Source organism: Xyrauchen texanus, chromosome 3 (assembly GCF_025860055.1).
Source record: "Xyrauchen texanus isolate HMW12.3.18 chromosome 3, RBS_HiC_50CHRs, whole genome shotgun sequence".
NCBI classification, from domain to species: Eukaryota; Metazoa; Chordata; class Actinopteri; order Cypriniformes; family Catostomidae; genus Xyrauchen; species Xyrauchen texanus.
Window position 1 is genome coordinate 17,771,153 of NC_068278.1, and position 26,740 is coordinate 17,797,892.

Sequence of the window (26,740 nt, forward strand, 5' to 3'; positions counted from 1 at the left end):
AACCTTGCTTTAAAGTTTGTCTCGAGGACACGCTAAATTACTTTCTCGAAGTGATCATCGCATGTACACTTCGATAACGGCCGTGTGAGGAAGGGCCACTGATCTATATATATATATATATCCACGAATGGCCCTTCGTGGATGGCTTGAGTTTCTCACTTGATTGAAAAATACCTTCGTGTGGTGTCTCCTTCTTGCAGTGCCCTTTAAGGGCACAAAACACCGTTTGTTATTCGTCCGAAAACGGCGAAACTGTCCTATAGTAATATTCTATGAGAAAAACATTTAAATTAGGTTTGTTTCCGACCACTTCATTTTATTGTTAAAAAAAGTCCCATAAATAATTAAGGAATTTATTACAATAGAAAGGTTGACGTGTTTATTTATTGGGTGAAACAAATGCAATACTCTATAGACGGTAAATGCAAAACAGCAAAGTAAAACAGCAAAGTAAAAATAATTTTGTATATTTTTTATAACTTGCCATATGCCATATTTTATTTTGATACCTTTTGATTTAAATTATTATTTTGACTTTAAACATGTTAAATATGCTTGTTGCCAATTAAAAAATTCCCATATAATTTAAGCACAACGTAAAATTAACATATTTTCCCTTTATGACTGTGGATATCTTTGCCATATCCATCAGACAATCGTCATATTATTTTGCTCACGCCATTTATTAAGAGAAGCCAGATGGGTTTCGACGATGCCTTCCTTCATAACAATCTCAAGTCGTTATTAAATGCCGCACATGCGCAGTTGTGTCCATGTAATTTCTATTTGGCTCAGCAAGTATCCTGTAGCGTACTTTATTCATTTTGCTTTGTAATTATTCTTCCCAGTGTCTCGCTTGAAAGAAAAAGTTAAGGTGAGAACCTTCCAGTAAGTTATGTCCTTGTTTGTTCGTATTTCGTCTCACGTGTGATATGGAAACTTGAGCTGAATGCAATGATTGTTGTGTCTGTTTTTAGCCATGCTAACTGGGTGAGTGACAGTACTGGCAGACTTGTGTGCATGATGAGGCCACAGCAACAGTTACTGTTATTACCTAATTAAACGTAGTTAAATGTGCCTGGCTGCCAAATCATACGTCACACAATGTCCACTTCGCGTCCAACCTATGCATTGATTAGTAAGAGGAAGGAACTGGCTGGACTACAGTTGGGTGACTCCCATGGTAGGCCCTGCACATTGTGCACCAGCCCTATGCTGTAAAGTGCACGAGCTTGGAGGGACGTTTTTTGCTCTACATTCAGACGCCTCACCAATTATCCACCTTTACTATTATTATGTAATATTTTTGCAGAATCGTCTGAATTTGTGGCGTTCATTAATTGCAATCTTGTACGTCCATCCTTCGTGTTAAATCAATTACTTTATGATCTATCCTTGTTGTTCTCTTTCTATCTCGTTTAGAGTCCTTGTAGTTTAATCCACATGGTCTGCAGTGATGGCATCAGAGGAGAAGAAGCCAGATGCAGAAACGCATAAGACACATTCAATGACATCATCCTCTAAGGTACAGATATTGACTTTCAGTTTTCTTGCCTTTTATTAATGCAGAGATTTAAACAGCAGTAAGAATCAGAGTGATTTCAAGTGATGCTGGTTAAATGTTTTGTCCATTCATGTAATAATCCGTATGCTTCTCTTTCTCAACAGTCTGCTCCAGTCAAGCCAAACTACTCCTTGAAGTTTACTCTCGCAGGCCACACAAAAGCTATATCATCTGTGAAATTCAGCCCTAGTGGTGAATGGTTGGCCAGTTCATGTAAGAGGGATTTGTTTGTCTGTGTTGTGCTAAAATATTGTTGCCTACAAAAAAAAACTATTTTCTTTTTTTCTTCTTTTTTAGCGGCAGACAAGCTCATCAAACTATGGGGTGCTTATGATGGAAAATTTGAGAAGTCTCTTTCAGGACATAAACTTGTAAGTTTTATTTTATTCTAATTAGGTAATTTTCTCATTGCCTTATTTTTAAGTTCAATTTCAATGTCAAAGTTCAATCAATTATAAATGCAGCAGCATTTGGTCTCTTGTGATTTTCTTATTGTCTGCTGACTTACACTATCAGTCAAAGGTTTGGACACACTTGACTTAATTTAAATGTCTAACTCTCTTAGAAATGTTATGATCTAAATGCATATGCTAATATGCTTGAATTTAGTTTTGTAGACAAAATATAAATTGTGCCTACTAAAAAAGTTCTTTACAAAACTGAAATTTTAATAAAAAAAAAATTAGGCAGAGGCTATTTGCACAAAGTGCGAATAGCAATAAATGCTATTTACACTGTGTAAATAGCAACAAAAAGCATCTTCTTAGCGCTAAGTTCAGATAGTGTTAGATGTTATTTGTGCTCCTGATTAAAAATTTATATACAGCATCACTGAAGTATGTTTGTTTATTTAGTGCCACAGACACCCTACACTAACCCCTACCCCTAAACCTTACTGTAACCTTACCTTAAATTTGCCATGGCTTTACCACAGTAACCATAGTATCACCATGATATTTTGTAGTAAAATAATAGTAACCACAAAATTAAACATGGTTACTATATTAACACCATATAACTGTAGTAACAACATGGTTAATTGCCTACAAACAATGGCTTCTGCCAAAAAATATGGTTACTACAATATTACTATAGTAAAACCATGGATAATTTTACCCAGATCAAACCTTCCTCTCTGCTCCTCAACCTTTACCATGACCAAACCTTTATACCCTTTATATTAATTTTAATTTGTTATTAGTATATTTAGAGTGGAAACATCAAAACAGCATGAGGAAAAAGTGAGATACAAAGCAGAATCGATCGGGGGACATCCGCACGAAAAAAAAGCACTTAGACAATGTCATTACACACTGCAACAATGCAGCAACACTTGGGGGCGTAGTTTGTCTTCAGTTTCTGTGCAAATTTGAGTCCAAATACTCCACCTAGTGCAAATAGTCACTCAGAAAAAAAATATTGATAGTAAGTTGATGTTCAAAAGTTAAAGAATGTGTAGGTGTGTTCAATCTTTTGATTGGTAGTTCATATGCTAAGTCATTAGATATATTAGAGAGACACATGAGTGTTTGTTTTTGCATTACACCCAAGGACCTTTTTTTTTCAGGAATTATTTGATAATTTATGAGATGGTGGTCCTTAAAAGCCCTTTTATTCATTAGTGTCTATTTATGATGTGTTTTGTATCACCTGAATACAACTAATGCTGAATTTCACAGGGAATATCAGATATTTCCTGGTCCTCAGACTCAAACCTTGTGGTGTCTGCATCAGATGACAAGACACTAAAGATCTGGGACATGAGTTTGGTAAAACATTTTTAAATCATTTTAACGGATGTTATAGATGTCATTCAAATGAATATTTTCTCCCTAACTTTCTTTTTCTGTAATTCTTTATTATCCTTTGAAGGGAAAATGTCTGAAGACACTGAAAGGCCACAGCAATTATGTCTTCTGTTGTAATTTCAACCCACAGTCAAATCTTGTTGTGTCTGGATCTGTAAGTAAACAGACAGGTAGACTTTTAAATAAAAGGACCCAACATTTTTATTTTTAATGCATAAAATTAAATATGCATATGCAGGGCTCAACAATTTTCTTTTATCAGATTGTTACTTGCCCTGAACAAGAGAGAAGATACATTTTATTTTGAGTATTTGTGCCTGAAATAATATAATATATATCCATGTGCGACCCCGTGGCCTCTTGCGAGTACGCACTATTTTGGATTCGCTATACGCAATGCATTATTTAAATTAATTTAAACCCATTGCATACTGTTCAGGACACTTTTAAGGAGTCATTTAAGGGTTAAACTTCTGACCCACAGCTTCTATGAACTGCTTCTATGGGCGCAGTGCCAACAAACAAAACCTCTTCAGATTTTTTTCACTGAAACCTATTTGGTTGTAAAGAGTAGCTTCTCTAGATTAATCTGATATGCTGCTTTAGATATTTAGTAAATGTTTTGCGCATTGGCACGCTGATAAACACGAAGTACTCGGATGAATGCTGTGGAACAGTTTTCTGACAGATGTTCCAAAAACATGTTCATTATTTTCAATAAACATTCACAGTCACAAATCTGTGGGTCACTTCGCTTCATTTTAATCAAACATTTTGTATATTTTTGTTTAACACTGTACATTTAAGGTGCTATTCATTAACATTAGTAAATACATTTATATGGAGTTAGGATCAAAATAAGGTGCATTTCAAACTCTCACACACTGGTTCTGGGACAGCGGGTCATCGTTATTGTTGAGCCCTGATGTCAGAAAATTATTGCAATGATACTGTATGTCAACTAGTGATTGTGAACTGTAAACTTGTTCATGTTGACAGTTTGACGAGAGCGTCCGGATATGGGATGTAAAAACTGGGAAGTGTCTTAAGACTCTGCCAGCCCATTCTGACCCAGTCTCAGCGGTAAACTTCAACTTCTTACATTTTTTACAACTATGTTTTTGTTTGCATACAGATGTTGTTCATGTTAGTTTAATCTAATGTTTGCAGGTTCACTTTAACAGAGATGGCTCTCTAATAGTATCCAGTAGCTATGATGGTTTATGGTAAGTTTTTGCATGTTAAGCACTTCTATTAAAGCAGAGAGCTCTCTGATTGAGTTGAAGCAGGGCTGCACAATTGATCAGACAAAAATAGAGATGATTACAATTACAGCTTCTACAATTAACTGATAGTGAAAAGTGTCATTAAAGCAGTACATGTCTACTTGTGTTGCATGAAAATGTATGATTTAATTTTGTCTTTTACATGTGTTTTTGCAGCGTTTGAGCATGGTAACCAATCACAAGTCCATTGCTCACTTCTGTGTATAATTTTTACAAAATTTGAATAACAGTTTTGTTTTTGTTTTCAGTATTTGAGCAGTGGCTCAAATACTGTATAGACTTTGATGTTCTATTAATTTATTCTGTTCTTGCATTAAAAGACGCACACACAGAATGCACTTCATAACTGGTGTTTGGGTTGGTAGTCAGCGTCAATACTCGCTGAGCTACCCAGGACCCCCGTTCCAAAATAAGTATTTTAATGTAATCAATTAATTATATTAATCGCAATTACACAATCAAAGGAAATTACCTACAATTAGGATTTTTGTCATAATTGTGCAGCCCTTACCACAGCATAAGCTAATACTTCCCCTGAAAATGTTCTTGCTGTTTAAAGAGCCTAGAGAGACTAGATTTCTCAGGACACCTACAGTATTGTGCAAAAGTCTTGGGCACATTAGATGTTTCCCAAAAACATTTGTCTTAAGATGGTTATTTATATCTGCTACTTTAGTATGTCAATAGGAAAAATATATTTTATACTCTCAAACATTAATTTTGCAAATAGAAAAGTTTAGAATAGAAGAACAGGGAGCCCTGGAACAGATGTCATGTCCCCCACAAAGCCCCCCACTGAACATTGTGTCAGTCTGAGATTCTTTATTAGATTACATAAAGAGACAGAAGCATTTGAGACAGCCTAAATAGATTGAAGACCTGTTGCAAATTCTCCATTAAGCTTGAACATCCTATCAGCCAACAACCAAGAAAAACTGTGTCCAGGTGTAAATAGGAGAATTGGGGCTGTTTTAAAGGCAATAGTGGCCACACCGAATATTGATTTAGCTCTTATGTTTACTGAACTTTGTATGACGTTAATTGATTAATGAAAAGTATTTGTCATACATTTTTAAAGAAATCCTCACTTTAAAAGTTTTTCACAAGTGCCTTAAACTTTTGCACAGTACTGTATATCAGTGAAATCTGTTATAGTTGGGACAATGGTATTATGCATGGTATTACAAAAATAACTTGTAACACAATTAAGTATGCCATCATCATTTCTCATGGTTCTATAAGACCAAAATGAAGACATTATTTATGCATTATCGATGTTGTCCTATATTTTTCAGTCGATTGTGGGACACTGCATCAGGACAATGTCTGAAAACACTTATTGGTATGTGACTCTTCTGTAATTGTATACTGTTAAAGCTCACAAACATGCCAACAGATTTTTATTTTAGGCTATTGCGATAAAGTCTGTTTTTTTACTTTATGTTTAACCACAAATTTGGAATATTGTTTTACTAGATGGTTGGATGGTGTTTGTGTGTTTGAATGAATGGATGTGCATAGGATGTACATTCTTTGAATACATGTAATGCCTCTCTCTCTTAATGTAAGGAGAGTGTATTAATGGAACAGTGATCTGTTCTTTATTTTCAGATGATGACAACCCTCCTGTCTCATTTGTGAAGTTTTCTCCAAATGGCAAATACATTCTAGCTGCAACACTGGACAAGTAAGTGAATCCCCATTCGGTACTCCGTTTCTGAAACAATATAACAGTAAAACTCAAAAGTGTGAACAATAATAAAAAAATGTTCTCCTTTTTTTTTCAAAGCACCTTAAAGCTTTGGGACTACAGCAAAGGAAAGGTATTCCAGTAATGTTGGTTGCTAATGGTCAACATTTTACCATGGGATGTTCTTCTGAATTAATTGTAAAAATTTTATTTTAACTGATGTATTATTATTTTTTTAGTGCCTTAAAACGTACACTGGCCATAAGAATGAGAAATATTGTGTGTTTGCCAATTTTTCCGTGACTGGTGGAAAGGTAGGTTCTATAAAACGATTTCACCTGCATCTCATAGCAGTTCCTGTTTTTCTACAAGTTTGTGTAACTTAAATCTGTCTTGCTCTCATTCAGTGGATTGTCTCAGGCTCTGAAGACAACATGGTGTATATTTGGAACTTGCAGACCAAAGAAATTGTGCAGAAATTACAGGGCCACACAGGTATGATATGACATTCATAACTGAACACAGCCCAGATCTAAACAAACTGCAGTCTATAACTTTCATTTTGTTAACATAAGAAATGAGTCATTGTGAAAATGTAGTGTATTTCTTTTCCCTTAGATGTAGTGATCTCGACAGCTTGTCACCCTACAGAGAACATCATTGCATCTGCGTCCCTAGAGAGTGACAAGACCATCAAACTGTGGAGGAGTGATCGCTAAGTTAAAGCAGAGTACTTCAAAGACATTGTTGAAGACGTCAGAGCGGCAACTTGAATGTGTTTCTTTTACAATGCTTTGGATAGCACATAAAGTGTTATCTGAGAGATGGGCAGGTCCTATCTGCTCCAAATAGTGACAATCTCATGCATCTTTAAGCCTTTCTCTCCTTAATGTACTTTTACTGAAATGACCTACTGTTATCTTTTCACTTTACCTTAATTTATTATTGAAGAGTAAACATTTGTCAGATCTTGTGTTTTATTGTTTTGGGTGAAGGATGTACTTATGGTAGACATACCAAAAATGAAATGCTGTAAGATATTTTATTTTGTTCAAGACTTTTTTTTGCTGTTGAATGTTTGCCTTTTTTTTATAAGTGTTTGCAATTATCCAATATTTATGTAATCGAGAAATGTCTCTTGAAAGCTTTTATTGTGTCTAAGCATTATTTTCTAATATTTCTGATTTGATACAAAAGAAGAAATTTGCCTCCTCAGTTTCAAGGTATGACTTTGATGCATTTAAGAATTGGGTACATTTCCATTAAATTCTTGAAGCTGAAACCTTATTTTTTTCCTCTTTATGTGAATTATTCAGTTTTTGCACCTGTAACCCTCATGAGTCCATAGGAATTCTCTTTCAACAATACTTGATATGCTTTGTGAGAAGCTGTGAAGCACATTTAAGTTTAACACTTTATATTAAAGGATTGTTCTCATGATTTCAAAAGAAAATAACAGATTTTCTCATCTATATATAAATAACTCATAAGTCATTTTTAGAGTCTGAAATGTAATCCTCTTTTGAACTGTAGATATTTTATAATGGGACAATACACAATCAACCTCAGTTTACTGAAAAAAAAAAAGCCATCCTTAGCTCTCAGACGAGGGTGCGATGAAAGGAACGGAGAAGCCTATTTATGTAAACGTTCCATCAATCCAGGTTTTGAGGGTATGGCTACACTTTAAAATTAAAACTTACACCAACAATGTTTTACAACAAAGAACTGTAGAAATAGTAATATGGCGATAAAATTACACGTCCCAACAGATAACTCTTAAAATGCGTGTCTTTCATGTATTGCTGACATTCCTGTGATGAGTCGGTGTCTCACAGGGAAATTTTGCAGACTGGTGAAAAAATTATGAACGACAGCAGGCACATAATTATTGTAGCAGATATCTGATAAGATGTGCCTGGCTCATTTTTTTTTTTTACCTCAGTAAGGAATATTTTATTATTTTCTGCAAATTTGAAACATACATGTTTTAAAGTCATGAAAGGCCACCAAGATATAAGAACATTTAGAGCAGAATAAGCAAACATAATTCCACAGATCTTCCTTAATGGTTGGTTAAAATCTCTACCTGGTCAAAGTGTAAGTACATTTGACCATTGATAAGGTTAGGCCCTGTAAAACAATCAAATAAGCAGTACATGCTGCTTATATGCATTTTAGACAATGCTCTATTGTCAGCATGTTGTATGGCCCATAAAGTATGGACTTTTGCCAGAATCTGTTGTCTAAATAAATCAGTAGAGCATTTGCATTATGACCGCTAATATGACTTAATTAAAAGGTTACTTCACTCAAATACAAAAATTATGTCCTCATTTACTCACTTTCGAACACATATAACCTTCTTTCTTCTGTGGATCACAGACTTAAATTCCATTTTGTTCCTCATTTGACTCAAGATAACACAGAAGTAGAACGGACCACTTTATGACAATTTTGATGGTCCTTTTGCAATTTTTCCATAATTATTGAAAGCTCCAGTTTCCATGTAACTGCATGTAAAAAGACCAACCAGAACATTCTTCAGGAATTCTCTTTATGTCACTTTCATTATAAAACACTGGTTCAGATCGGCTCAATGTGCAATTGAGGTTTCATGCATCAATAGCATTGGCATTGTAAAATCTGTATTACCATTTCATGTTTTTCCTTGTTATGACAAAGAATGGAGACACTGGACAATATAAGCAAAAAAATACAATAAAATACACATTTGTATGAACCTGAGGCTTAAGAATGGTTATTTTTTCCAATGTTTGAAAAGCATTTTGTTTATGAATACAAACACTTAAACTGTAGAAATGTCCATGTAATTCTTCTCTAATTCATTTAGCAAATTAGAACAGCTGCAATGCTACAACTCTTCCAATAGGGGGCAGACATAGCACTTCCCAAACCTTATAATTCCCTGAGGCCAGACTATCATCTGGATTCCTTTAACTTATTGCATATTTTCAAATCAGGATCACCCACTTGCTGAGAATTATTAGTTGATATAAACATGATTGAAAATATTTGGAAATACTTAATACATATTTATGCTGAATTATAGAGGCAAAACATAATGGAAATCTTCAATATTTTAGTTTTTACAAAATTCTTGCAATGAATCATTATAGTTTCATCTAATGTGAGTTTGGCCAGAAGCACACCTGCTTTTCATTTTTTTAGAGCATTCTGTTATTCATATATCTCTTCCGAAAAGAAAAGGACTTCAAACTGAATCGAAATAGCGTGCAGTTTCTTCCTCGCATAGATGGACTTCTAGTAACTGACATATGTCAACTCTGTTTGAAAAAAAAATTAAATACAAATAATAAGTGCCTGAAAGAAAAAAAGCTATTTTACTATGGTCCTGGATCTTTTATATCAACACAAATATCGGATATGGAAATCAAATCAGTGCATACTCTTAACACTGAACACTAGAGTCTGAAGCAAGACGTTCCAATGGCAGACACACCAGGACAGTGATGTTACATTAAGGACATTTGTATGAAGAAGTGCATCTGAGGTATTGAGGAATTTTGTATCCTCATATGAAATCTGAAAATTCACAGCAAATTATTTCAGAGATGAGGCGGTTTGGCTGTATATGAGTTGAACTCAGTGGAATGCAGAGGTAGACCTCTGTAAGGCAGAATAAATGAGAAACCATTAAACCTTTGAGTTGTTTTCAGCAGAAATATTCATAGAACTTGATGAGATCTCCCAAATGTTCATGCAAACTAGGACAAAAAAAAACCTCAAAAAATCCATTGTGTGTATATGGTATTCCGTAGTGAAATTTGCACAGTATTTAGCTGATTACGCAATGCTTCTGATGAAATGCCAGGGTAGAATTACATGTAGTTCAATCCTCTCTAAGACTGCAGTGTGATATGTTTATCAGTCTGGACAAAGCAGTCTCCATTGAGATGTGTCCCGTGCTGGCCTCTTGTAGTGTTCTGTACAGAAACTGCACCCTCTGTCATTGCTTTACAGTGGCACCCTGTGAAACGCTTTCAGAGGGGTGAAGATGAACAAAATCATTCCTTTACGTCATTTGGTGTGGAGTTTCGAGCATTTCCATTAGGAAAGTGTCAATGGGCGTGTCCCCAATTAACTTGAAGAAGAAGAGATGTTCAAGACACTTCAGGCCAATGGAGCGCAAAGCAGGCAGACGCAATAACAGCTTGGCAAATCTGTTCATAAATCAATGTATGAAAAGGTTCAGATTAGCATTGTTTGGGAGAGCTTTGTGTTTACAGGTTAGATCATTACTGTCTGGGAATATTAATAGACCATTAAATTAGCCAGGGGGATAAATCAGCCAAAATATACATATACTGCCCTGCAAAGGAAAAATGCAGTAACTACACATTCTGTCAAAATTGAGTTATGACCAAAATTAAGTCTCTTAGAATATGATCTGTTCTGTGACAGATGGTTGGTCTATGTTCAGATTCAGACAAAACAGAGACTATTTTATAATCCACATTTGGCTGGACAATCAAACCATGTTAAAGCCATTTTCCTCAGTTTTATTTTTGGCATAGTTTCTGTGTTTTGGCTTTGTAGGGAAGTATAGATATCAGCAATTGATATTGATAACACATGTCGGTCCAACACTATCTGGTGTGTGATTTCAAAAATTCACATTAAAGGAATAGTTCACTCAAAAATGAAACATCATTCCATCCCAGATGTGCATGACTGTATTTCTTCTACAGAACACAAACAAATATTTTTAGACTATTTAATCTCTGTAATCTCCAAAATAATCGTGGCCAGACCTTTGTATTTTAAAAGTAATCCATACAACTCTAGTGGCGTAAACCATATCTTCAAAAGCGATATGATAGGTGTGGGTGAGAAACAGATCAATATTTATGTCCTTTTTTTACACTAAATCTCCTCTTTTACTTTTACTGAAAGTCACAAGTGGTGCCGCCTATTTATTTTCACTTACACATTTGAAGTGAAAGGTGGAGATTTAGAGTAAAAAAAGGACTTAAATATTGATCTGTTTCTCACCCACACCTATCATATCGCTTCTGAAGACATGGATTAAATCACTGGATAACTTTTATGTTTCCTTTTTGGGATTTTTGGAGCAACAAAGGTCTGGCCACCATTCACTTGCTTTGTATGGACCTACAGAGATGAAATATTCTTCTTTAAATCTTTGTGTTCATCAGAAAAAAAGAAAGTCATACCATAAGAGGTAAGTAAATGATGAGAAAATTTACATTTTTTGGTGAACTATTCCTTTAAAATGCCACTTAGAGGAACATGACAACAGCAAGTCATTCCTACTAGCTTATATAATGTGAAACATAAAATTATAGGCTGTTTTCTGAGGAAATGGGAGTTGTAGTCAGCAATACTGAGAAAATGTATAACCAGTCTACATGAAATCAAAATTGGCACTATTTACTTCCATAATTAACGTCTTATGAATGATTGATCAATATAGCTTATTCCAAAGACAAAAAATAAAATAAAAAGGCCTTTATAATCTTTCATCAATATGTAATAACTTCCTCCACCTCTTAAATTAATTTCCTTTTTTGACTGACATCACCAATGCGTCTTAATTTAACCCTTCCCCTCTGATCCCCTGTCAATCAGCACTTTTCATGGTCCAAATAATTTAGTCCAATTCCTGATGGAAACAATAAAGCCTCGCCTTAAATTTTTTTCTCATTGAATTTCCTGTTTCACTCAAAAATACATCATATTATAGAAGCATATGGGTTGCGAAAGCCATTTCTTGTTTTTGAAAACATTTTGACTTTTAACTTACGATCGTGTGTAGAGAAATCTTTCAATAAATCTGTACATTATTTTTAATATCTGTAAAACGTAATTTAGTGCTATTACTTTCATTTATATATAAGTAATAGCTCATATTCATTTATCTATACCTGTCAAATATTAATGTGTACATAAACAGCCTTGAGATGAAAAATACTTGTGGGTGTGTATCAGTGTTGCCAACTATTTTCAATGCAAAGTAGCTAAAACCTGCTCGAAAAGTAGCTAAATGTCAGCCAGATGACGTCATGCGTCATTAGCATATTAATGCCGTCATCATGTTGTATTTGCATTCTGCCTAATTTGTCGGTACTGTAGCCTACTTCAGTTTATAATAACGGTTATCTCCCCTAAACCGTGCTCATACTGTTTTTATATAAGTATATAGCGGAATGTCCAGTAAAACGGTTCTCAATTACATATTTTCTGTTAGACAACGGAACGGAACGGAACTAACGTTACATGTTTATGAGTTTGAAGAATGTTTATTGTTGTGTTTGGATAAGTAAAATGTATAGAGTCTGTAAATATACGATCTGAAGTCGGAGAGTTCAGAAACCGAACCGGAATGAACTAAAACTCTGATTAGTAGTGAATATAAGCGCATGCCAAGAAAAAACGGTCAAATTAAATGTTTTGAATTAAAACAAAGGAGAAGGCAGCTGCTATGTGATCACTGATTGGTTCCTGCTAACACAGCGTGCACATGCGCAGCTCATTCATGTCTATGTCCGCTGGCGTGCAGTCAACGGAATGTGCTGCTCCTCTCAGCCGCTCACTGAACAGAGCAGACGCAGCGGGGAAGTAAGACCTCACGCTTGCAGTACTGGCGATATTTGGAATTTGGAAAGTTGCTAAGGTTTGTCCAAAAAGTCGCTAGATTTGTCGCTAGTCGCTTTTTTGAAAAAATGTCGCTAAAGGGGTCTGAAAAGTTGCTAAAAATAGCGACAAATTCGCTAAGTTGGCAACAATGGTGTGCATACCTCCCAGGTTGATCAGGGTATTTTTGTTTACAGTAGGCCTCCAGAGAAGCATACACTCTTTCCCTCAGTGCTTCCACCTCAGCTGGATTAGACAGTCCTTTTGAGTCTAAGGGTTAAAAAACACAAAAACAATAAATTATTGTGAACTATTTAAGATAAGGTCATATTCATGCAGTCAGCTCAAAGGATAAACTACTAGGAATTAGCATGTAAAGATATACCTAGTCTGATGCACAGCACCGCATTTAATGATCAAATACAATAATGGACATGTTATGATTCTATATGTGGCACTTTATTTGATGCTGCATCTGTGTGCATTTCAAGACTATCTTGTCTTCTGGGTGATGATGAATAATGCTAGCTTACATCAAACGCTTTAGGCTGTCAATAAAGCTATTTCCGAAAGTGGAGCAGCAATCCTCTTTCCACAATAGAATGATTATGCTTCGTTCCGGCATCCAAAACAAAGTGCACATTCTTCTAAGAGTGTTGTTCATTTATATATGGTATACTACATTTGCCAAAATGTGCAGTATACTTCTGTATCCTATAATAAAATGTACTCGACTTGACCTTTTTCTTCCAGTGTTACAAATGAAACAGAAGGAATATTTACTGTTGCCCATTATTTGATTACACTGCCAAAATTTAAGCAATCTTTACACTCCAAATCTATGTATGTAGTTCCTCTGTTTGGAATGTTTATTGTTGGATTCTGCACATTGTTTCACATACTGTTTTAAAAAATAGTATGTGGTATATCGTATGGACTGCTAAGTATAGTGATTACACAAAGCTTGCTATACTCAGGTTCAGAGCCAAAGGAATGTAATTTACTCATTCTGGCTTTCTTCCAACACATTCCTTAATATGGCAAACCAAACAGCAAGGTAGCTTAATCAAACTGAAATAGCATTTTAAATGCAGACTGTATGTGTGTGCTTGTGTGTGCTTGTGTGTGTTTGGCTAAGTATATATTACTGTACCTGGATTGAACAGAACAATAGCTCGCAGACATCCAAGTTCAGACTTGTCCATCTGCATGTCTCTCATCTTTGACACAAGCTCTGTCAGCACTCTGTAAAACAAATAGTGATTTAAATCTTTATGCTCGCTGTGACCTAAGCCAGTCTGATTAATAGGGAATTCATTTTCCTTCAGCATACCCTTACAAATGCCAGTAAATGTTCTGTAACACATCAAAGAGGCCCAATGAGTCATTGCTCCGCCTTCATATTTAGTTTTCATATGGACTTGGAAATTAAAGCCATTATGTCCTATAAGACACATTCATCTCAACTGCAGACTGACTGGGCACCATATATTTAATTAGTGAGGACACCAGCATATCTCAAACAGCCAGTGAAACATTATCACACCGCTACATAAAACTGTCATACGGCTTAATGTAAAAATGCAATAAATCAAGAATAAGATGTGAAGGACGTTTTCATAATGCAGTCTAATGTCATTATAAGGGTTATTTTCAAAAAATCATGTGTGCATGACCTATGGTTGTCACAAATCTTCCACGGGGTCTACAATGAGAACATGCACTGTACTGACATTGAATTTAAAGGTGACATTTGTCCCTTTTTCAATGTTAAAGGGATAGTTCATCCAAAAATTACTCCTATGTCATTCCAAACCCGTATGACTTTATTTCTTATACAGAACACAGAAGAAGGAGTTCTAATAAATATCAAGGCCTGCCTTTTCAAAACAATGGCAAGTTTATATTATTCACTTTACAGCTTAAAAAAGGACCCAAAAGTGTCATCAAAGTAGTCCAAGCGTATGACAGGCTTTGGTAAAACCGTCAATATTACCTGCAATTGTATTGAAAAGACTAAGGTATTCATTAAAACATCTCCTTTTGTGTTTTGCATATATATATAAAAAAGAAAGTCAAATGGGTTTTAAAGGGCACTCAGTAACTTTTGTCTTTGTGTCACGTTGCACTTACACTGACACCTAGTGGCTTGGAAGCATAATTTAAAATGAATAGTTTTCAGTTTCAGATGTTATTGTAGAAATATAGTATTCATAGTAAGCCATGATTAGTGAAAGTATCAAATAACGGGATGGTTACTGAGATTAAGCGAGTATTATTCGGCAGGTCATGTGATTTTAACATGGCAGCCCTCATGTGCGGACCATCTCCATGTAGAAAAAAACAGCTTTTATAAGGTTACTGACTCTGGAGTCTTCATTTTAATGTGAGATTTTTCTTTTTTTTAATGTGTCATGATTTTCTACATATTTGCAAAATTACAATTCATGACTTTAAGGGTTAAACTTTTTTAATGAAGAAAAAACTATTGAGTGCACCTTTAAATGACAAGAGTGGGAGTAACTCATCCTTTTTTTACAGTATTACATTATTTTCTTTTTTGGGTAAACCAATCCTTTAAAATACATTATCCTATCCCAGATCAATATCCAGATACAAAAAAAAGTATCATAATAGTCAGTTTACAAGCAATTTGTAGTATGATACCCCTGAAATGTGTAACACTGTTGCTCTGGGTGCATTGCTCTTTTTTTTTTTTCAGCATTCTGACCAGACCAACATAGCAATATTGACTCAACCAATGATGTGAATTTGGGGCGGGATTATCTATTTGGCCAACCAATGGATACTTTAACTTTAAGTATCCATTTACACACTTTCACTTTAAGTTATTTGGTAGTCTTGGGAAATTTGGACATTTACTAACCTGTCGAAGATGGCTCCCACACCGGCAGTGTGTGCGCTGTCTCTATGGACGTGAAGGCCAGTTGCTAACAATATCCCATCTTTTACAGCAATAGAACGATGTGAAAAAGAAGCAATCAGGAGTTCATTCCATCCTAGTGACAGAGGACATGAACGTGAAAGCATATTAATGAATAAACAAACAAATAAAGGACAAAAGAAAAGGAGCACCACATCTATTTGATTATGGGAGGTGAAGTTTCTTTGTTTATTCTATTTAATTTTAATGCTCAAAATCTGCCCTCAATTATATGTACTCAAAGGTTTTAAGGATATTTCTTATACAACAAAAATATTTGACAAATGTATCCATGGTGTTTTAACAAACACATTTCAAGATGTTAAAAGGACAGTTCACCCAAAAATGAAAATTCTGCCATCATTTATTCACCCTCATGTTGTTTCAAACCCATATGACTTTGTATGAAAAAAAAAAAAATATGAAATAAAGGTAAATGTAAACTCAGGCAAACATTCTGCTTAACATCTCCGGTGTGTTCCACAGAAGAATGTCTTATAATGACTTTTAACAGAATTTTCATTTGTGGGTGAACTGTCCCTTTAAAATGTTTTTCATAATTTCAAAATTTCACATATTTACTGTATTATCCCATTTCTGAGAATTTGAATACTCGCACTGAATAGAAAGACATTAAGAGTTTGTTTGTCCTCAGGCAACCTACAACCTTCTGAAATAAAGGCAACATGTGAACACAGAGAACAATCCAGCTTCTTATTCTCTCTCGATTTGTGTAGAAACCCTCATGCTTAACAGAATAACAACTCTCACTATGAGATAATGAGATGGAATTATTTCTTTAATCGATGCTATGCCATAATGCTGCATCCACCATATCTCTGGATCCATATAAATGCTTCTAAAAATAGACCGCAATGCCACATAACTGTAAACATGCTTATTTAATTAGCTGAAATTTTTGCAGATGAAACTCCAAAGCTTGAAGACTAGATGTAGAGCAAATATGGGTCATGGCAGGTCAATGTCTGCAGGAATCAAACAAAAGCAGTCTGTGTTTATTTACTGACGCACCTGCTCGTAGGAGGATGACTTGATCGTCCAGCAGGAGATCAGAAAAGTGAGGTATCCGCTTGGCCCACTCCACTAAAGTAAAGAGTTGCTTGTCAGCTGCTTGACAGATGTTTGTTACAGGGTCGTTAGGCTTGAGAGAGAAAGAGAGAAAGAGAGAGTGAGAGAGAGAGAGAGAGAGAGAGAGAGAGAGTACCTATATGTCAGTGAGTTTCCTGGCTTACCATAGAAAAGAAAAATCACAAATGAGATCTCTTTAATATCTCTATTATTTCACAAAGAAAGCAATGAGATTAGCGGTTAGCACTATCTCTGAATTTAGAAACCCTAGTTCAAATCTAGGTGGGTCCTGCTTGGCTTTTAAGGGTTCCCATAACTTAACTGGAAGAGCATGGGGCTACCAACACCGAGGGCATGTGTTTGATTCAAAGGGACCACGCAAACTGATAAATTGTATACATTTAATACACCTTAAGTGTCTTCCCTAAGCATCAATGTAAATGTAACTGAGGAGCAAATGGAGGTTTTTCCTAAAGTCTTCTGCTTTTCAAGTTTTTAATCTAGAGTTTCAGAAGAGACCTCTACAAACTCAAAAACTGTGCTCAGATTTAGGATAAGATACCAAAGTCTGCAATCAATTGTCCGTCCATTTCTTTAAAAAAAAAAGTACAAATCTGGGTTACAGTGAGGCACTTACACTGGAAGTGAATGGGACCAATCCGTAAATGTTAAAATCCTCACTATTTCAAAAGTATAGCCAAAAGATGAAATCTATATACATGTTAACACAATTTTAGTGTGAAAATTTTTGTTTTGAATGTAGTGCCTTACTGTATCCTTGATTTTTGCTTTTTTTAAAAGAAAAGGAGGGACGAGTCGAAAACTTTTTCTTGTTGTAATTAACTTTATGGCACAAATGGTGTCAACTGAGCTTAATTTGCATTGAACCCAGAATATTCCATTAAGGGTAAATTAATCATGGCTGAATGTGAATACTAAATTTCTACAATGGCATCTGAAACTGAAAACAATTGATTTTAAATTATGCTGCATTCAAGTCACTAGCTGTCACTGTAGGTCCAAGATGACACAAAGACAAATGTTACTGAGTGTACCTTTAAATTAAACAAAACAGAGAAGACCTTTAAGTCTACTGAGATTTCAAAGGGTAACATCAAAGCAACACACATTTCCACTGGGTTAGGATGGGGAAGGTAGAAACTGTGATTGTGCTTTTGGATCTGTTTTAACGTATTTTTCTAAACAATGCCTGAATAAGAGGCAGCATGGTGGCTCAGTGGGTAGCACTCTCGCTGTGTTTGTGTGGATTTCCTCCAGGAGTCCAGGTGCTCCTGTTTCCTCCACAGTCCAAACAAAAAGCATGCAGGTTAAGTGAATTGGAAACTTTAAATTGCCTGTGGTGTGAGTGAGAGTGTAAATGTGTATGTCTGTTTGTGTCAGCCCTCTGATGGACTGGCCACCTGTCCAGGTGGATGCAATCTCTATTGAAACTCCTTCCAAGCTGTTATTGATTTAACTGTGTGATACAGTCTGTCTGTCTGTCTCTCTCTCGCTCTCTCTCTCTCTCTCTCTCTCTCTCTATCTATCTATCTACAGTTGAAGTTAGAATTTACATCCACCTTTTAACTCAGTTTTTCCACAATTCCTGAAATTTAATCATAAATTCCCAGTCATTATGTCAGTTAGGATCACTACTATATTTTAAGAATGTCTTGAGATGTTGCTTCAATATATCCACATGATTTTCCTTCCTAATGATGCCATCTACTTTGTGAAGTGCACCAGTCCCTCCTTCAGCAAAACACCCCCACAACATGATACTGCCACCCCCGTGCTTCACGGTTGGGATGGTGTTCTTCAGCTTACAAGCCTTACCCTTTTTCCTCCAAACATAAAGATGGTTATTATGGCCAAACAGTTCAATTTTTGTTTCATTAGACCAGAGGACATTTCTCCAAAAAGTAAGATCTTTGTCTCCATGTGCACTTGCAAACTGTAGAATGGCTTTTTTAAGGCGGTTTTGGAGCAGTGGCTTCTTCCTTGCTGAGCAGCCTTTCAGGTTATTTTGATATAGGACTCGGTTTACTGTGGATATAGATACTTGTCTACCTGTTTCCTCCAGCATCTTCACAAGGTCCTTTGCAGTTTTTCTGGGATTGATTTGCACTTTTCGCACCAAACTACGTTTATTTCTAGGAGACAGAATGCGTCTCCTTCCTGAGCGGTATGATGGTTTCGTGGTCCCATGGTGTTTATACTTGCATACTATTGTTTGTACAGATGAAAGTGGTACCTTCAGACATTTATAAATGGCTCCTAAGGATGAACAAGACTTGTGGAGGTTCACAAAGATTTTTCTGAGGTCTTGGCTGATTTATTTGGTTTTCCCATGATGTCAAGCAAAGAGGCACTGAGTTTGAAGGAAGGCCTTAAAATATATCCACAGGTACACCTTCAATTGACTCCAATTCAGCACCTCCTATCAGAGGCTGATTGGCTAATTGTCTAAAGGCTTGACATTATTTTCTAGAATTTTCCAAGTTGATTAAAGGCACAGTTATCTTAGTGTATGTAAATTCTGACCCACTGGAATTGTGATATAGTCAATTGAAAGTGAAACAATCTGCCTGTAAACAATTGTTGGAAAAATTACTCATGCTATGCACAAAGTTGTTGTCCTAAACGACTTGCCAAAACTACAGTTTGCTAATATGAAATTCATTTTAATGCCTTCAACCAAAGTGTATGTAAACTTCTGACTTCAACTATACATTATATATATATATATATATATATATATATATATATATATATATATATATATGTATGCAGCATTAGCCTCAGTGTGTTCAATTGACATGGTTAATGAGCTAGGCTGAGGCTTTTATCTAATGGCATGACAATGTCCTTCGTCTGCAGTATGCCCCCTCTCAAGGGGTCTGTATGGAAGCCTTCAATGCCAGAGTGCATTGCTATGTAGCAAAATCCATCTGGTAGCGACTGACCATCATATTTTAAAAATAGCCTTCAGACAGACAGAGTCCAAAATTAACTTTCTGCCACACTGGCCAAATGGGGACAAATCGAGAAAATGTACTGGCCATAAATATTTCATACCGGCCATGAAAAAGTATTTTGTATACATTTTATTAAAAAATGTTTTGTCCCATTCTTTCTTGCATATTTTTGACAGTCAGTACAGGTCATAGTGCCACTCACACTTTCACAGTATCATATATGAGATGAAACAGTCTCTGTCTCTTTGTAAAACTGCACCTGCATTGAGACCCATTGGGATTTTGTTCATGGTTTCATGTTTCGACTGGATGGGTGGAACTGATGTTATGCACTTAAAAGGTAAATGTTCTTATGTGCATGTCACAACAGCTTTCTTTAGTAGATTGTTTGAACTATTCACTCACTTACCTCAGCGAGGGTCAGACTATTGTTCTTACAATTCGACTTAAACCATATATTATGTTGCAAATCATTATAAAGTTACAGGCCAATTGACGAGCAACTTAATAAGGCAAAGTAAATGTTTGCTTGTTAAGCATTACTTTTGGACCATACTCATGAAGCTAATGCTTCCTTCAGATTTGGTTCTTACTTCGACAGCTGATATCCCCCAAAAGGGTACCTTCTTTCTCTCTATCTGCAGGGAAGGTGGAACCTTTCTTTTGTCTTGACATTTAGCGTTCAGTGAAGTGCATTAGAGAAGTGTAACTCTGAAACAGCTCAATTCAAATGAGCCAAATGTTCTCCATAAGTTGAATGTCACTGTATGACAGAGTGTGATTTAGAGGGAGAGATTGGCTTACAGAGTTGGCAGGCGAGCCCAGGTTGGCTTCCACGTAGGTCTCTGTCTTTGGTTCCACTGCCAATTCGGCTCCCAGAATCTTCTCCACGGGCATGTCCTCATTGGCACAGCTGCTGAACTCACCCTCGCTCTGCTCCTTCGCCCGCTGCCGCTCCTCCTGAACAGCTGCAAACATGCACATAAAAAAATAGAACCGCTTGCATATGTGCAGGCACATACTGCATGTACAGATACATATACAAACTAAATCATGACCTTGGACACAATAGCACACAGCTGCTTTTGGTTTGTTCTTATGCAACTCGATGAAAAACTGCCTGAGCTGCTTTTGTGGAAACATTTAGCTTATGTCTCCAGCACATTATTCACCGACTTCAGAGGACATAAATCACAACAGTGACAGTTCCCAAAGTTGAGGAGGTCAACCTATGTTTCAAGCAACATTATTAACAATATGTGTTCTTCTCTCTAAAATATGTATATTTTATTTGGGTATGGTCCAACGCAAGCATGACTGAGTGCATTGAACAAGCTTCTATTCAGCAGATGATTTCCATGTACAGAGTCATGGGCAAAAAAACTGTAAAACTCTAAAACTTTCGGTCAAGTGATTATTTATGCAGGCACACCTTGCAAGAAGTTATGTGTGGAAATGTGTCTTTAAGAGAAAACTCCAAAACATATTTTTCTCATTCAGTACTTATGACTTGTTGTCCTGTAAATATAATTAAACAAGATAAATTTACATGGCAAAATGTAATATTTTAAGACTTGTTTTCAGAGAACATATCATTAAGGGAATTGTTCACAAATGTTTTTTAATTCAGACATCGGGCCCTACTTTAAGCATGCAAGTGCTAAGCACAGCACAATGCCTTAACTCATAAGAGCAAAGTCAATGGGAATGGCCATGAAGTGTTGGTATTTTCATGTAAGCGTGCGCTAAGTCTAGGCACAAGTGCGTTTGGCAAAATTGTGTGTACAAGTTGCTAAAGCGATATAAACAAAGACAGTACATTCAGAAGAAGTTAGTAGTGTAAATTGACTGTACGCAATTAATTAGAAGAATAAAAATTATGGATTACATTATTTTGGGTGTCCTTGTTAAATGGGACATGCACCTTTTATACACATGGGAAATGTGACTCAGTTGATTTCTACTGGTCTACAATGATTCTGAAAAATGTAATTCATTTACTGAAACAACATTTTGTTTTACCAAAAATTGTTCTACACTCAAATTACACTTCAAACGAATAGAAAATATTAACAAAATAACGGTCAATATCAAATCCAAGATTTGACTCTCTCCTTCTTCCACCAGCCCCCTTTGCAGTGACTTAAACATAACAATAACAATAAAAATAATAATAATAATAATTGAAAAAATAAACCATGACCTCTAGCAAATGTAAAAAAAATATTACAATAATATAATAACGGCTTCAACGGCGATCGTCAAGGACATTTTTGGATGTTCTGTACTTTCAGAATTTGGAGGAACTGAATTTGGACTTTGCGCTGAGTTAAGACGCTGTATTGAAACGTCTTAGCGCAATGACCAAATGCTTCGGAAATTAGCAAATTGCGCTTTGCACTACTTCCTTTACATACAATACACCCACAGATTGCGTGCCTACACCCAGAGTAGTGCAAATACTCCCACTCACGCCCATTTTCACTTTGCGCTGGCACAAAAGTTGCACTTAGAATTAGCTCTCTCATGAAAACTGGATAAGACGTTGTGCATGGACATAGCGTGTAGTGTGCTGTGCTATGCTTTGCACACTCACGAAAATAGAGCCCGTCATATTGTTTCAAACTGTTATGAATTTCTTCCATGGAAAACACAAAAGGAAAAAATACAGGTTGCCTAGTTCCATGCAATTACAATAAATGGGGACAGCAGATTGTTTTTTTTAAATAAAATAAAATAAATAAATAAATAAAAAACTATTCACAATGGGGTAAGAAAAATAAACCTAATTCAAGATGTTATCTAAAATATATATTTTTTAAAATTCTAATCTTATGCATTTTTGCTTCTCGAGTAAATGTATCTTGTTTTAGGGAGGTTTAGACATTTTCACTTGAAAACAATCAATTTTTTGAATTGTTAATGCATAGGTGTGTGTGTCTATGTGTTGTGTACAAAGTGTATACATTTGTTTGGCTTGGTTTGTGGGTGGGGTGCAGCAGGTCTTAACCACAAACTCAGTCCACTGTGTTCTGAAAACAGTGAAAATTAGTCCTGTCTACTTCACTGTCAGGCAGTGGAACATTTCAGCTTTTCCTTTTGTCTATAAAAGTCCTGTTTTTATGACTCTCTCTCTCTCTCTCTCTCTCTCTCTCTGTTAGACAGAAACCACTAGCAGATCATGGGGGAATTCTTGAGTGGGAAAAGCAGAAAGCTGTTGGAGTCAACTGAAGTATAAAGATTTACTCCAGGAGTCAGAGAGGGGTGAGGAGAGAGGCAAAAGGAAATTATTTTAGCTTTACAATCCTCAAAAAACAGAGAGAGTGAGAGACTTGCAGGAGAACATTGTGTCTGGTTTTATTCTCAGAAGCTTAAATGTAAGGGGCAAAGTGTATATATGTAAATCAAAACACTGTTCTAATTTTCACAAATCTTTCATCATATTCAGTGATATTCATAAACACTGACATGAACATTATTTATTAATTAAAGGAATAGTTCACCCGAACAAGAAAATTCTGTCATTATTTACTCACCATCATGTCCTGTAAGACTTTCTTTTTTTTCTGCGGGACACAAAAGAAGATGCTTTAAAGGATGTTCTGTTTTCTGTTTTCCATTCAATAGCAGTTGATGACTTATTTTAGAGCTTAAAAAGCCCCCGAAAGTGTCACAAAAGACGTCCATGACAATATCCGTCATATTGCAAGTATTCTGAAGGCATACGATCACATTCTGTATGACATTCTTTAACATATCTACTTTTCTGTTCCGCAGAAGAAAGAAAAGTAATAAGGGGTTTGGAACAACAAGAGGGTGAGTAAAAGATGACAGAATTTTTTATTTTAGAGTGAGCTATTTCTTTAAGGTCCATATTCTGGTTAGGCCATAATTCCGAAAAATACTTTTACATGTTTTAAAGCTATTGGAATATTCCCGTACATGGAAGGGTGTAGGATTGGTTCGAAAGTTGTCGATAAACTTGTTGGGTATTGCGGCGGCCGTTTGCTATGCTATAAACCTAGGATTAATGGGTCAAAAAATCAAACAAAATCAAGCCGTTTTCAATTAAATCTAAATCGAGAAAATTATATCCAAGGAGCATGAAGTGACATTTTGTAAAAAATATTATCCAGCATTAAATAAATGTAAATATAAACAAAGGGTAGGCTAAATTAACGAGTGACGTGTGCAAAATGACATCTCGAGATAAATTAACTATGGAGAAAATGGAGCATTGACAACACATTTTCCACACTTTCTGCATTCCAACTCTCACGTTATCTTTTGTCATATTGCTTATTTATATACAGTATAGTTACAATTTTAATCTGAAAAAGTAGGCTTTAGGTTTACAGCTACTGACTATTTTGATCAAGGCAAATTGTATTGTTTTTTCCCCATCTTTTTTTGCATCTACCCTAATGTTCTTCACCAATGTATGGCTAAATCTATGCTATATATTGTGTGCAGAAAATCAAAAATATTAGTTCAAAATTCAAACATTCTTGCACTGACATAGAGTGGCTCTTTTTTAACTGCTTGCTCGATTCTCTCACACACTATGTTGTCATATGAACACTCCAGAAGCATGCCTAGTATTTTCTGCTCTCTGTGTCTTTATACATTATACGGATGAATTAATTAGAATGATAAATGATGATAAAATGGTATCATGATAATAAGTTCATTTGTGGTATATCATGAAATCCAATATATATTGCTGAGCACTACAAATGTTTTAAATTTGGGTAATTTGGGCAATCAGTTGCAGTTAAACTAGCATCTTAAAGGTGCATTCAGTAACTTTTGCCTTTGTGTCATCTTGGACCTACACTGACACTGAGCGGCTTGGATGCAGCATCATTCAAAATCAATAGTTTCCAGATGCCATTGTAGAAATTCACTCTACACAGTCAGCCATGATTAATTTAATTCAAGAGTGAACGTGTCCAATATCCCATGTAGAAAAACAGCTTTATAAGTTTACTGATATGACTGGGGTCTTCATCTCATATGATTGCTCATGATTTTATACCTATGCTTCAAAATGACTATTAATTTGTTTTAGGGGAGACAGGCGCTACATGACTAGCATGGGAGCAAGCCTGGCAGCCACGTCTTTTCTCTTGCTATGTCTCTCATATAGGACGTGAAGCGGCCAGGGCTATCTTAACGCTATGAAATGCGTCGGGGAAGGCAGTCTTTCCTGGTCCTATTCTTTCAGGGGGAAAAGACCCTGCGGAGGCCACATCCTGCCCAGTCTAGGGGGAGGTAACATGTGGCAAATACACCACGAGGGTTGTGAAGCCGTATATGGGAAATGGCACGGTCGTAGGTCCAGCCTAATGAGGGGGGACTCTAAAAGCATGGCGACCGGGGCAGCGGGGCTGCCCAAGGAAAATGGGGGTCCGCCGACAGGGGGATCTTACCGCGTGAAATACATCACGGAGAGTTTTGCCTGAAAAGGGAACTAAGCCTGTGGAGCCCGACCCCAGTACAGAGCATCTCTGACTCGTAGTGAGTCTGGACGCGAATTGCTCCGCTGAATTCACTGGCCAGAAGGCTAGGGAGGAGAACATCCAGGGAGCGATGCTTAGTGGCTAACCTGAGATAGAAGGCGCACTGGATCAACTTGGTGAAGGGTGCTGTGTGCAAGCGGAACACCCGGTCAGTTGTGCCGTGTTACCAAGTTCTACCGGCTCGGACCTGACAAAACATGGGATGAGAATGACTCAACCCTGAGATTGTAAAATCTGGCAAATGTATTGGGTGTTGCCCAGCCCGCAGCTCTGCAGATGTCTGCTAAGGAGGTGCCATGGGCCAGTGCCCACGAGGATGCCACACTTCTCGTACAGTGTGTTCAAACCCGCAAGGGGGCGGGCACGGCCTGGTTATGATAAGCTAAGGAAATAGCATCAACAACCCAGTGAGCTAACCTCTGTTTAGAGATGCACCCTTTCTGCCATCCGGCGAAGCAGACAAAGAGCTGCTCAGAACATCTAGAGCTCTGCGTGCGGTCCAAATAGATATGCAAAGCATGTACTGGACACAGCAACGAGAAGGCTGAGTCGGCCTCCTCCCGGGGCAGCTTGCTTGCAGGCTCATGACCTCGTCCCTGAAGGGGGTCGTAGGAACCTTGGGCACGTAGCCCGGTCGTGGCCTTAGGATAACGTGAGAATGTGCCGGACCGAACTCCAGGCAGGTGTCGCTGACAGAGAACGCATGCAGGTCCCCAACCCTCTTGATGGAGGCTAACGCGATCAGAAGGGCCGTCTTCAGGGAGAGGGCCTTGAGCTCAACTGAATCAAGCGTCTCGAAGGGGGGGTCTTGCAGAGATATCCCAGGAGGGGAACAGGCTAGGCCGGGGAGGGTTCAGTCTCCGGGCGCCTTTCAGGAACCTGATAATCAAGTCGTGCTTACCTAGGGACTTGCCATCTACTGCGATAGCGTGGGCTGCAGAGCGTAAGATCTGAGATGACATGGTCCTCGTCCTCCCTGATCTTGCACAGCACTGGTGCAAGAAGGCTCACTGGGGGAAATGCGTACTTGCGCAGCCCCCGGGGCCAGCTGTGTGCCAGCGCGTCTGTCCCGAGAGGAGCTCCTGTCAGGGAGTACCAGAGCGGGCAGTGGGAGCAAGTCTTGGGAGGCAAAAAGATTTATCTGTGCCTTGCCGAATTGGTCCCATATCAGCTGGACCATCTGGGGGTGGAGCCTCCACTCTCTGCTGGGCGAAACCTGC

General features: G+C 36.9%; 2 protein-coding genes across 4 annotated transcripts in view; one reads left to right on the forward strand and one right to left on the reverse strand.

Annotated features, from left to right (window-relative positions):
- The first annotated feature begins 752 nt into the window (after nt 1-752).
- On the forward strand, nt 753-7,622 carry LOC127630692 (WD repeat-containing protein 5-like). 2 transcript variants are annotated; one of them, XM_052108368.1, is made up of 14 exons: nt 753-874; nt 1,423-1,525; nt 1,669-1,777; nt 1,862-1,935; nt 3,244-3,333; nt 3,437-3,526; nt 4,372-4,455; nt 4,543-4,598; nt 5,954-6,000; nt 6,270-6,345; nt 6,448-6,481; nt 6,588-6,662; nt 6,756-6,843; nt 6,967-7,622. In XM_052108368.1, the coding sequence occupies exons 2-14, from the start codon at nt 1,457-1,459 to the stop codon at nt 7,065-7,067; spliced, it is 993 nt and encodes a 330-aa protein (XP_051964328.1). In that variant the 5' UTR covers nt 753-874; nt 1,423-1,456; the 3' UTR covers nt 7,068-7,622. The 2 variants fall into 2 exon arrangements, with proteins under 2 accessions (XP_051964328.1, XP_051964339.1); XM_052108379.1 differs by having other exon boundaries at nt 776-888.
- Nucleotides 7,623-8,302: 680 nt separating this feature from the next.
- rxrab (retinoid x receptor, alpha b) overlaps nt 8,303-26,740 on the reverse strand; it is a 106,912-nt gene continuing 88,474 nt past the window's right edge. The window contains exons 6-12 of one of the 2 annotated variants that reach the window (XM_052108310.1): nt 23,535-23,564; nt 20,803-20,966; nt 16,964-17,093; nt 15,875-16,007; nt 14,141-14,232; nt 13,152-13,257; nt 8,303-10,553 (exon numbers count right to left, since the gene is read on the reverse strand). In XM_052108310.1, the coding sequence (XP_051964270.1) occupies nt 10,406-10,553; nt 13,152-13,257; nt 14,141-14,232; nt 15,875-16,007; nt 16,964-17,093; nt 20,803-20,966; nt 23,535-23,564 (803 nt within the window). In that variant the 3' untranslated portion in view covers nt 8,303-10,405. The remainder of the gene's footprint in view (nt 10,554-13,151; nt 13,258-14,140; nt 14,233-15,874; nt 16,008-16,963; nt 17,094-20,802; nt 20,967-23,534; nt 23,565-26,740) is intronic. The other variant, XM_052108318.1, reaches the window with a different exon arrangement.

Bases quoted from the DNA above. Each gene is read 5' to 3' on its own strand.
- LOC127630692 (XM_052108368.1), top strand. From the start codon at position 1,457: ATGGCATCAGAGGAGAAGAAGCCAGATGCAGAAACGCATAAGACACAT. The intron at 1,778-1,861 runs GTAAGAGGGATT...CTTCTTTTTTAG, and splicing joins TGAATGGTTGGCCAGTTCAT to CGGCAGACAAGCTCATCAAA. The intron at 6,844-6,966 runs GTATGATATGAC...CTTTTCCCTTAG, and splicing joins GAAATTACAGGGCCACACAG to ATGTAGTGATCTCGACAGCT.